The sequence below is a fragment of the Pelodiscus sinensis genome, chromosome 3 (assembly GCF_052426305.1).
Source record: "Pelodiscus sinensis isolate ZL-2025 chromosome 3, ASM5242630v1, whole genome shotgun sequence".
Taxonomy (NCBI): domain Eukaryota; kingdom Metazoa; phylum Chordata; order Testudines; family Trionychidae; genus Pelodiscus; species Pelodiscus sinensis.
Genome location: NC_143054.1, coordinates 82,207,352 through 82,220,494, shown reverse-complemented (window position 1 = coordinate 82,220,494; position 13,143 = coordinate 82,207,352). Strand labels below are relative to the sequence as shown.

Sequence of the window (13,143 nt, the reverse complement as noted above, 5' to 3'; positions counted from 1 at the left end):
AAGTGAATCAGCTAATCATTGTGGCTTTAATAATAGCAAAGATAATGGAAGATAAGACCATCTCTAAGATGGGTTGATGTCCCAGGTATCTATTAATTCTCCTTCTCTGGGGTTGGTGATATTTTGGCTTATTTTCTCATTCTTCACAGTCTTCTCATTCAGTCACCTTGACCCCATGTGCATTTTACTTCCTATTCATTTATTAAAATATATATGAGTTAAAATATATATTACCCCATATATCAAAAAAACTCTGCACTGTTAAAGAGTTAAGAGGATAATTTGTTACTATTTTCAGTTTCTTTCTATCCTTCTTCATTTTGTTTAGAATGTGTCAGGGTTCTATGCAGAAATAGATGGCGCTAAAAAGGGATTACAAGAGAAACTAGCCAATTTGTCTCGATTTGACGATGATTTGGTGCAGCAGGCTATGGAACATGCACAGCAGCTTCAAAGACTTGCTGACGAATTGGACTGGTAAATTTTAACTACAGCACACTGTACTGCGCTAATTTTAAGGTCTACCTGTCATATAGATAGAGGGGGCAAACAAAGCAGCAAAGAGATAGGTGATATTACATATACTGATTATAGACAAACATTAAACAAATTACTGCAAAGTCATATGTGCCAGGGATTAGAAAATTATCTGAAAAAAAGTCTTTTAACTAGACTGGTCAATATTTTGTTCATTTTTTTAACATTTCTATTGGGGAAAAAAATGCCAAAAATATTTTTTAAATTCCCTTTGTTTTTTATTTATATGATTTATTTATATGATGTCCTAATAATCCCAAAGTAACAGAGGAATAAAAAAATAGATGGCTAAGAAATAATATGCTACTGGTAGATGTAAATGGGAATTGCAAAAATAGTTGATAAGAATAAAATGTTCATGTGAATAAGATGGTTTACATACAAAAATTGCCTTACAGGTACATTAAGAGAGAGGCTCTGCTATAGTTTTCACTCAGTGAATGTATTATACCTGTAATAATTTAAATACCAAATGGATGGTGTCAAGGTGAATTGGTCCAGTTGCATACATTAAAGGTATCCCTGGCTGGCTTGGTCCATTAAGCAAGCCCACAGTAATCAGATGGGAGTCAGTGGGAATGAATGGATGTAAGAGTAGTATGCCCAAAGTGCATGTGTATTATGATTTTTACAAGAAAGATGTAAACAAATTGAGGGTTTTTCCTTTTTTTCCCTGCTTCTAACAGGAATTTACACAGTGTTGATACAAATGGGTTGGTAAAAAAAGCATTAAATGCCTCAAACGTCTATGAAAATATTGCTACTTATATTGATGAAGCTAATGAAACTGCATTACTGGCATTAAATACAACACGCAGAGTCAGTGATGTAAGTAGTTTTCATAATGTTCATGTCCACTTTGCAATGAATCAGGGACTGCAACATAATGTCTAAGACTTTGGGCTCCTGGGTGTGAATTAAAACCAAGCTCTTTGTCATTTGTCAACCTAGCACTTTTTACAACAAGGAAAGTGAACTTTGGATACAGATCACCAAGGTTAGACCCTGGCAGGTGCTAGACACTTTGTTTACCTGAGCATCTGCAGATACAGCTGGTCACTGCTCCCGGTGGCTGCAGTTGTCCGTTCCCAACCAATGGGAGCTGTGGGAAGTGGTGCAGGGTGAGACATCACTTCCTGCAGCTCCCACCGGTCAGGAGCAATGAACCACAGTCACTGAGAGCTGCAAGCATCTGATGGCCCACCGGGGGTAATTCTATCAAACTGCATCCATGGGCCAGAGGTTACCCACCCCCATGGGCCAGAGGTTACCCACCCCCATTTTACAAGAACAGGGGCTTTCTCCTCTGTTGCCTCGTCAGATTCCAAACTGGTTGTAATTACTTCTGCTACTCCAAATTTCCTCTGTAGTTTCAAAAGGCTATAGTGGTGTTCTTCACTTCCTGTCTTAAGCTGTGGTGTATTGTTGGTGTACGCTCTTAAATAGCTGCCAGGTTTTGCCCCAGCAAGGCTGCATTTTAGCAGGGGTTGAAGTGATAAGTCAGAAGCAATGCAGAAGGTGGTGCTGATTAGACTGAGACCAAATTTGACGAAGTTGGCTGAGCATATGCTTGATGTGAGCATATACTTAAGTGCCTTCTCTTACAAGCAAAACTCTTAAGCATGAGTGTATGTCCCATTGGCTTCAAGGGTAAAGTACTTTCCTGAATCTGCCTGTTACCCTAGTACTGATCCACATACAGTCACTTAAGTACTCCTACATTATTGTTTACTTGCTCTACAGATGTGAAAAGGTATCTAAGTTGGGTAACTTGCCTTCCATAGAGCCAGAAGAAAGTATATGTTTAAATAGGGTTCACCTTACTTTATAACTTATATCAACTTACATATCATTACTGAATTGGGCCCAAATAGTTTGTAAACTCTTTGGTATTCTGTGTATTGTAAAGCACTACTTATGTGTAAGACAATATGAAATATAGGGTGTAGGATATTGCAAGTAGATTAGCTTTTAATGTGCATGCTTTACACTGGGATGGCCCGATGAGACATCCAGTATCTGATTTCAATAAGAAGCCCATGGGCATCATTTGCCCCATCTAGAAAAGCTGTACAGAAGGAAGAATGTACTGAAAATTAGATATGACTTCTGAGCTGCCATTCCTGTTCATGCCATGTTTGATTCAGACTTTCTAACACTGTTATTTGTTATTTTACAGCATTGTAAGTATGCATAGTGCTTTACAAAACATTTGGAGGACACTGTCCTTGCCCAGAAGTACTTACAATAGCTTCGATACAATAGCTTAACTGCCTAAGTCTCCTCCAAGGGACTCCATCCTCTGGTCATTAACTCCCCGAGGAGAGACTGCCACAGGTGTCATGCCTGAAGAGCCTAACTTGGGAGAGGGACTAAGCAGTTCATGATTCAGATCCCCAAACCCTGCATCTAAAAACAAGCAACTTTTCCCTTATCTTAGAAGAGTCAGCTTCTGGATCTCACTCCTTTTTTACCCAATTTTGTTCCCATTGAAGCCAGTGAAGCATTTGTCATTGGCTTCAATGAAAGCAAGTTCCAGAATCAAAGAGCACCTTATATATATCCCATAGCTTGCTCCATTTTTCCTCCCTGCTAGGGGATGATCTCTCTAGTGGGGAACTGATGAGGCTACTTCTTCCTTCTCAGTGATGTGCCCCACAATCTGAATAGCATGACTATTGGTTGGGAGCCACATCTTAGTCTATTATATATTTTGAAGAGTGAATTTGTAGGTTGGTTTGTTTGTGCCAGATAGTCATGACTATTATGATTATAGTTCATAAAAATATTTGCTTACAAAATTAAAATCGAGATGCCTATTCAACTGTTGTTTTAGTCCAAGGAAAATTTTTACTGTTACAAACCTTGACATTAATTCAAATTAGTTATGGAAAGATTAATGGAAGCTTTATGAGTTTCTGATTCAAATTTACCATGGTAATTATTCAACAAAATGAATAATGTTTGAAGTTGAAATCCTATAGATTTAAAACTGTTCTTTTACTTCCCTTTTACAAGCACATTCATAAAAATTTCTATTGTATATATTTAATTTCTTCAACTTTCCTATAAGTGTAATCTATGTAAACAACGGGCCTCACCTGCTAATTGCCTAATATAGATGATATTCAGTCCCACTGACATGGGGAGTCAAAGGTAGCAAGTACCCTAAGGCCCAGTGATTCAAAAGAGCATTTAAATCACCTGGATCCTTTAAATCACGCTCAGGGCAGCTTTAAGGCCTGGGCAGGTAGTGTGCCATAACCCAGGCAGTGCTGATGGTTGGCTATCCCAGCTCTACCCCTTTCACCCAAGGCCCTGGGAATGCAGAGCCAGGCCACTTCTCAGCTCGCCCAGGGGCCCAGCAAGGCTGTCGGCTCCCCTGACTATATTTGTGCTATACTGTGAATTTATTATTCATTTTGTCTGTCTGAAAGAAATACTTTTCTTTAAACTTCAGTTGCAGCCTATAGAAAATTTGCTTTTGATCCATTTTTCTCATCCATCAGAGGGGTAGCCATGTTAGTCTGAATCTGCAAAAGCGACGAGGAGTCCTGTGGCACCTTATAGACTAACTGAAGTGTAGGAGCATAAGCTTTCGTGGGCAAAGACCCACTTTGTCAGATGCATGTAGTGGAAATTTCCAGAGGCAGGTATAAATATGCAGGCCAGGATCAGGCTGGAGATGACAAGGTGGATCCAATCAAGGAGGATGAAGCCCCAGTTTTTTTGCTGCAGGATGGCTACTTGCTACTGGCTATGTGGACTCTCTACTCAGACCCTACGCCACCAGCACTCCCAGTTACCTCCGTGACACTACGGATTTCCTGAGAAAACTACAATGCATAGGTGATCTTCCAGAAAACACCATCCTAGCCACCATGGATGTAGAGGATTAGGAATGACAACATACAAAAACCTGTAGGGGAACACTTCAATCTTCCTGGACACACAATTGCAGATCTAAAAGTAGCCATCCTGCAGCAAAAAAACTTCAGGACCAGACTGCTGAGCTACAGTTCATCTTCAAGTTTGACACAATCAACTCTGGATTAAACAAAGACTGAATGGCTTGCTAACTACAAAAGCAGCTTCTGCTCTCTTGGAATTCACACCTCCAGATCAGCTGCTAGAAGTGGGCCTCATCCTCCTTGATTGGATCCACCTTGTCATCTCCAGCCTAATCCTGGCCTGCATATTTATACCTGCCTCTGGAAATTTCCACTACATGCATCTGACCAAGTGGGTCTTTGCCCACGAAAGCTTATGCTCCTACACTTCAGTTAGTCTATAATTAGCCACTGGACTCCTCGTCGCTTTTTCTCATCCAATCACCTACCTTTTACTTTAGCAGAGAAAATGGAACAGCAGCAATTTTGTAGTTGGTGGCTGTGTGAAACATTATGTCATCTAACAGCAGACACAATAAAGAGATACATTTCATCAAGCAGATTCTGACTCTCTTTTTGAAATGAATTTGTAGGCTGTAGTTGGAATTGATACTCAGATCATTTACCGTAAAGATGAAAGTGAAAGGCTCCTCAATCAAGCCAAGAAACTACAAGAGACAGCAGATGCTAGTAAATATATATCCTTCCTATTGGTTTCGCTACTTCGGCGGTAATGCGATAGTTCTATACATGAAATGAGATTTCAGAAGCACATTGCTGCAACAGAATAATATATTGATCAAAGTTAGAATCCAATGTGTTAAAAAAAGGAAATGTACAGATTGAGTAGCTAGCATTGTGCCAAGCTGATGAGAGGTTGTTTTTTGGGGTGGGTTTGTTTGTTTTTTTTATTTACAGTGGGCACATTTATAGGCATATTAAAAGATTAAGAGTCTCATCCTGCAAACATTTATGCATTTAAGTAACTTTACTCATCTGAGTAGTCTCATAGAGATCAATACATTTCTTTACCCGTATGGATAAGTGGATGCATTTGTAGGATTGAGCCCTACAAATCTAGTTAGGAATAATATAAGATTTAAAATTCTCTGGTCTTTTCCTCATTGAAAATAATGAAACTTCTATAAAACAATGGAAATTGCTGTTTTTATTTTTCAAGGCCTTGTACTTTCCATAAAAACTCACCTTGAAGTTTGTATTGTAATATATCAGCACCTGTCCCAGGAAGTTAGCAGCTATCAAAGCTGTCTTTGAGAATTGATCTTTAATGAAGATAGAGAAGCTGCTTTCAAATTCTCCTGAGAAGGATCTTCTAGGAGAATGTGCATCATCAACTGGAAGATTGCTTAGCAATTTAGATCACCTGAAGCCAACATCACTAGAATGCATGATATTAAATTCAGTCAGGGCAAACGCTATAGTAATTATTGTTTGTTAAATGCACCGCAATATATTTGTGCACCATAGTAACACTAAAGATAAAATTTTATAAGCTGTCTTTGAAATCATAGAGTTCAATTGTTTCTTCTGTTCTGTCCTCACAGGTAATGATTTAACTGTGGCAGACACTAGTCACCGTATTGCTGGAACAATTGCCAGAAAGGACGCTCTGAAAAGTCGCTTGAAGAAAGCCATGGACAAAATTCAATTGATAGAGCAAGGTTGTAAGATAAATACATCCATTTTAGCATTACTATCTAATTATGACCACCACCCCCTGCACTCATCGGCAGTGGCGGCAGGGAGTGCAGGTTTAGGGAGACAATTTAGATTCACAGGGGAACTTGAGGAGCCATGCCAGCAGCAGGAGGCCACACTACCCCTCCTCCCCATACACTCGCTGACAGCAGCAGCAGGGAAGGTGAAGGAAGGAGTTTCTGGCCATGCTGCTTCTACATGCAGAGAATGCTGTGGCAGACCCGCTCCCGCTCCCACCCCAGAGTGGCACAGCCAGATCCACCATTCAGTGCCTTCCCTGATACTGCAGCTGGTAAGTGTAGGGGTGTCAATGCAGCCTTTGGTTGCTGGCATAATCTCCCAGGCCACCTGGGCTGGGGAAGAGGTGGGGCGGGGAGGGGTGGAACAAGTGCTGGGTTAGGTCGAGCAAGAGCAGGCTGGAGGCAGAGCACTGGCAGGGAGAGGCAGAGAGGCAGAGCCTGGGGTAGAAGTGGGTTTGTCCTGCCCTTTCCAGAGCTGGGGGCAGGACACATGGCCAAAGCTCCACCTTCCCCTATCACCTCTGGGGGAAAACAAATCAGTCTCTTTGATGTCTGTATGCTAATTCAAGAAGTATGGGGAATAAGCATGAAGAACTCAAAATGTTAGTAAATAAACACAACTATGACATAGTTGGCATCACAGAAACTTGGTAGAATAATATGCATGACTGGAATTGTGCTACAGAAGGGCCCAACATGCTTGGGAAGGATAGGCAGCAGGGAAGGGAGGAGGTGTTGGCTTATATTAAAATGTGTACACTTGGACTGAGGTGCAAATGGAAGTAGAAAACAAATGTGTTGACATTTTTTGGGTAAGGATAAAGGGGGTAAAAACAATTTGATGTCATGGTAGGGATCTACTGCACATCATATAACTAAGAAGAAGAAGTGGATGAGGCTTTTTTTAAAAACAGCTAACAAAATCATCCAAAGCACAGGATGTGGTGGTACTGAGGGATTTCAACTACACAGATATTCGTTGAGAAAATAATACAGCAGAGCACAGATTATTCAACAAGTTCTTGGAATGTACTGGAAACATTTTTTTTATTTCAGAAGTTGGAGAAAGCTACTGGTGGGAGTCTGTTCTAGATTTGATTTTGATAAATAGGAAGAGTTAGTTGAGAATCTGAAAGTGGAAGGCAGCTTGGTGTAAGTGATCATGAAATGATAGAGTTCATGATTCTACATAGTAGTAGGAAGGAAAGCAGCAAAATAAAGATAACGGATTTCAGAACAGCAGACATTAGCAAACTCAGGGAGTGATTAGGTAAGATCCCGTAAGTAACAAGTCTCACAGGAAAAACAAAAGAAGACAGTTGGTAGTTTTTCAAAGAGACATTATGAAGGGCACAAGAGCAAAGGATTCCACTGCATAAGAAAGATAGGAATGATGGCAAGAGATGACACTGGCTTAACCAGAAGATTTTCAATGATCTAAAAGTCAAAGAAAAGTACTATAAAAAGTAGAAACTCCATCAGATTACAAAGGAAGTAACACATTATCAAGTATGTAGGCACAAAATTAGAAACAAAACAAGATAAAATTAGCTAGTGGCATATAAGGTAAGAAGAAAACATTCTACGAATACATTAGAAGCACGAGGAAGACCAAAGACAGTGTGGAGCCATTACTCAGTTCAGAGGGAAAAACAATAACAGACATTGTGGAAATGGCAGAGGTGCTTAATGACTACTTTGTTTCAATTTTGATCAAGAGGGTAGGTAGCATTTGGATGCCTAACATAATGAATGCCAGTGAAAATGGAGTAGGATCAGAAGCTAAAATAGGAAAAAACAAGTTAAAAATTACTTAGACAAGTTAAATGTTTTCAAAACACCAGAGCCTGATGAAATGCATCCTAGAATACTCATGGAGTTGACTGAGGAGATATGTACTCCATTACTATCATCCTTGAAAAGTCATGGAAGATGGGAAAGATTCCAGAAGCCTGGAAAAATGCAAAAATAGTGCCCATCTATTGAAAAGAAAATAAGGACAATCCAGGGAAGTACAGACCAGTCATCTTAACTTCTGTACCAGGAAAGATAATACAGCAAACAATTAAGGAATACATTTGGAAACATCTAGGTAATAAGGTGATACGAAACAGTTAGCATGGGTTTGTAAAGAACAAATCATGTCAGACCAACCCAATAGCTTTCTTTCACAGGATAACAAGCCTTGTGGATGAGGAGAAGTAGTAGATGTTGTATATCTAAATTTTAGTAAGGTTCTTGATATAGTCTTGCATGGCCTCCTCATTAACAAACTCGGGAAATACAACACAGATGGAGCTACTATAAGGTTATGTATAGCTGGTTGGATCCCACAGAGTAATCATTAATGGTTCACAGTCATGCTGAAAGGGCATAATGAGTGGGGGTCTGCAGCAATAAGTTCTTGGTCCAGTTCTTTTCAGTATCTTCATCAATTATTTAAATAGCATAGAGAGAATGCTTATAAAGTTTGCAGTTTACAATAAACTGGAAGGGTTGCAAGTGCTTTGGAAGATAAGATGACAATTCCAAATGATCTGGACAAACCAGAATAATGGTCAGAAGCCAATAGGATGAAATTCAATAAGGAAAAATGCAAAGTATTCCACTTAGGAAGAAACAACCAGTTGCAGACATACAAAATGGGAAGTAGCCTAGGAAAGGGGCATAGAGGAACACAAGCTAAGTGTGAGCCAACAGTGTGGCGCTGTTGCAAAAAAAGCAAACATTATTCTGGGATGTATTAATAGGAGTGTTGTAAGTAGGAAATGAGAAGTACTTCTTCCACTCCACCTGGCACTGATTATGTGTCATCTGGAGCATTGTGTCCAGTTTTGGGTGCCACATTTCAGGAAAGAGGTGGACAAACTGGAAAAAATCCAAACAACAAAAAAAATTGTTAAAGGTCTAAAAAAACATGACCTCTGAGGGAAGACTAAAAGAATTGGGCTTGTTTATTCTAGAAAAGAAAAGACTGAGAGGGGACATGATAACAGTTTTCAAATAAATAAAAAGTTGTTACAAGCAGGAGGAAGATAATTATTCTTTAATGTCTGTGGATAGGACAAGAAGCAATGGGTTTAAACTGCAGCAAGGGAGGTATAGGTTGGACATTAGAAAAAACATCCTAACTGTCAGGGTAGTTAAACACTGGAATAAATTGCCAGGGAGGCTGGCGAATATTCATTATTGAAAGTTTTAAGAGCAGATTAGACAAACACCTGTCTGGAGTGATGTAGAGGGTGCTTGGTCCTGCCACAAGTGAAAGGGTCTGACCCTGATAACATCTCAAGGTCCCTTCCAGTTCTATGATTCCATATTACAGGTGATATTAGACAACGTTTGGATCAGTCTAAACTCTTTACTCAAGAAGCTGTAGATGCTACTATGGCAGTAACCCAGACTACTACCCCAATGGCTAAGAATCTGAAGAAGTGGTCCGAGAACCTTCAGAACTTTGAGCATGATGCAGTTGCTTATGACAGAGCTGTGGACTCAGCTGGTGATGCAGGTATAATGTAACATGGCATTGAGGCCCAGCGCTACTTGGTGTTACTATAAAAGATAGTCATTGCAAAAGCTAGTACTGTAAATGTAAATGTCACAATTAAATATGGAATGAGTTGCTTTCCCTGTCACCTCACAGCATATGATGTAACTGTCAGCTTTAACTACTGGATAACACCTGCTCGAAAAATTTAAACTAACTGAAAGTCAACAGGTTTTAGGCTCTTACAAACCTAAATCATTTTTGAAAATGGAACTTAGGCCCTTTTGAAAAATGTACCACTTGTAAATATGTGTTACCAATTATTATTATGGTGGTGATGATGGTAGTGGCAACAGTGATGGTGGCACAACAGACATCGATAGGACAGTCCCTTCCCTGAAGAGATTACAGTATAAATAAACAAGTAAGACAAAGGATAGGGGAAAAATATAATGTACATGAAGAGTGGTCAACGGGATGGATTGCATCATCACATTAGTTCCATTATTTGAGGGGCGGGAGGGGGCGTGTAACAGGCTGCTGGCAAAGGAAGGGATCAGCTAAACTGAAAGACAAAAGAAGAAATGGAGAGGGACCATGGAAAGGGAGAGGGAAAAGGCATAGAGAAATGGAAAGAGGGAGGTCAGATGGAGAGAAGCTGAGGTGAAGAGATTAGGAGGTCAGGGAGAGAAGGGAAATAGAAGAAACTGCAGTTTAAGGAACTGTGCAAAGTAAAACAGCAGAAAGCAGTCTCATGACATCATTGGCGTCAGACTATATCTACTGAAGTTGCTTCTGTGTTGGTTGCCATTAGAGCCTTTGACTGGCTCTAGCCAGGAGTGTCTTCTCAGACTTCCTATTGGGCTCTCGACAAATCACTTAGGCCCAGATTCTCAAAGGTATTTAGGTGTCTAACTCTATTAAAATCAGTGGAAGATAGGTGCCTCAATACTTTTTGAGTATCAGGATCTTACTCACTCTGTGTGTCCATTTCCCTACTTGGAAAATGGGGAGAAATACTTAACTAACTCATAGGTGTCTTGTGAGGTTAAATTCACTGAGGTTTGTAAAGCACTGTGGGGCCTTCTGAAAGAAGGTGTTACTTGAGTACAAAGATGCTAGTGTTCATACTAAAGTAGCACCTAGATGCACCAAAAAAAATCTTATACTGCTCAGCACTGACCCTGCATGTTATCGCATGTACAGATAGACCCTGCACCTACAAAGAGCCCTGATGAAATGAGTAGGGCTCTATCCAGTTGCAGAGGCACACCCACATGGATCAGAATCTTTGCTTAAGAGAAGAAGCAACAGGTGGATGACACAAACAAATGCTAGAATGTGGGAAGGGATTGCACATTGAATTCCACTGATACAAACATGGGATTATACATAGGGGAACTGGGTTCTTAGTTTCTTTTCTAATTGCAGTGAAGAATCTGACAGAGGTCATCCCTCAGCTCCTGGATAAATTGCGTACAGTAGACCAAAAGTTGCCAGCAAACAATATTTCTGCCAGCATTCAACGGATCAGGGAGCTAATTGCTCAGACTAGGAGTGTAGCAAGCAAGGTAAAACACTTGGCTGAGACATTCAGTTACTACTGATAATGATCAAATGCATCTTACTAACTCCATTTCTCTGGGCTAGATTCCAGGTCTGAACCTTGATGTTATGTTATCTCTACCTAACAACTTTGTGAGCACAGTACGGTGGTAGCAATTAAAATCCTTAAAGTTGCTACAGGCAAATAATTAATATAGCATTCATGGCAGAATATCATAAATATGGTGATAATGTTAATTAGACAATACAATAATGGTGATCACAGTAGCAGAGTCCTTTAAAGCAAAAATAGCATTTATTATTAGTTTATTATTTAATTGCCAAAATTAATTACAAGCAACAGCAACTGTGATCATTTCAATGACAACCATTGTGAGTTCACAATATTTGTTTTCACTTAAAAACTTCTTTTTCCCATAAGAAAATCTGTATTATACTAATACCAGGATGACATTAATTGAAACTGCAAAAGTGTGCAGATTTTGCTGGCAAACACCTTATAACAACAATGATAATGAAAATTATATAGTCAGTTGTATTTGAAAGATCTCTGAGAAGTCAGTATATGAATACATATATACAGGGTTGGAATATTCTGACTGTGATGTGGTATACCAGATCTTTGTGACCTCCTACCTGATTTATCACTGCTCTGTTCACCCTGCCCCAGGAAACAGTTCTCTAAGGGTGTGTCTAAACTATGCCCCTCTGTCAGCAGAGGGATGTAGATTAGGCACTTTGAACGTGCAAATAAAGTGGAGATTTAAATATCCCGAGCTTCATTTGCACAATCCTGTCATGGCGGTCTTTCAATCAAGCACCATTTTGAAACTGAAACAACGGTATAGCCATGGTTCTGCTGACAGCGGGGTGATTTTTCAACTGATCCTGTACTCCTTGTTTCACCGCAGTTTCAGTTTCGAAATGGCACTTCATTGAAACAGCGCCATGACGGGATTATGCAAATAAAGCATGGGATATTTAAATCCCCACTTCATTTGCGCTTTCGAAGTGCTTAATCTACATCTCTCTGCCGACATCTCTCTGCCGACAGTGTAGCTTAGATATAGCCCAAGGGTATGTCTAATCTATGTCCCTCTGTCAAAAGAGGGATGTAAGTTAGGCAAATCGAAAGTGCAAATGAAATGGGGATTTAATATGAAATGGGGACTCAATTTGCATAATCACATCGCAGCGGTCTTTCGAAAAACGGTATTTCTAAAGTGAAACCGCAGTCTAGATACAGTTCTTTTAAAAAAAAAAAAACCTTTTTTGAAAGTTTCTGTATTCCTCATTTTTAGACTCTTTTCCTAAGAGGAAAAGTGCAGTGAGTATTAGACCAGCCATTGGAGCAGGACCAGACATTTGGGGAACCATTGAAATCTGGTCCTGCAGCAGCTAGAAGGGCTGAGCACCAGCAAAAGCAAATGAAGGCATAGCAGGCTGACATAAATGGAGCTGCTGTTTAGCAAAACAATGTCTGAGGAAGCTAGTGGAAAGAGGAGAGACTATACCCAAGTCACAGTCAAAGGAACCAGGCCAGGTTCCTTTTCTAGCCAAGGCAACATGTGCAGGAGGAACCCTGCTGATTTAATTCTGGAGAAAGAATTAAACCTCAGAAGGAGAAGAAACCATTTGCTTTATGATTGGTCCTGAAGGGCAAAGTTTGTTGTACCCCAGAAAGGGGTTTGAACTGTGTGACCTGGCCACTAGGCCAAGCTACAGTAGACCACAGAGTCTAACTGAATGCCTGAAAGGGTGCAGGGAGCTGAAAAAATGATAGTAATTCATCTGAATACAATGGGCACTCAAAGTGCGTGTAACCTACTGTAATCACGGAATGTGAGACCCTCCTCTCAGCAAGGAGAGCTGATAACACAGAATGATGCCTGCACCCTTCTTGAGTGTGAGACGTCACTTA

At 40.0% G+C, this 13,143-nt stretch overlaps 1 protein-coding gene across 1 annotated transcript in view; it reads left to right on the top strand.

Moving 5' to 3' along the window:
• Nucleotides 1-13,143, top strand: part of LAMA4 (laminin subunit alpha 4) — a 141,320-nt gene that overhangs the window by 86,030 nt on the left and 42,147 nt on the right. The window contains exons 13-18 of the mRNA XM_006123223.5: nt 329-477; nt 1,224-1,365; nt 5,021-5,117; nt 5,993-6,109; nt 9,492-9,677; nt 11,088-11,227. Of these exons, the coding sequence (XP_006123285.3) occupies nt 329-477; nt 1,224-1,365; nt 5,021-5,117; nt 5,993-6,109; nt 9,492-9,677; nt 11,088-11,227 (831 nt within the window). The remainder of the gene's footprint in view (nt 1-328; nt 478-1,223; nt 1,366-5,020; nt 5,118-5,992; nt 6,110-9,491; nt 9,678-11,087; nt 11,228-13,143) is intronic.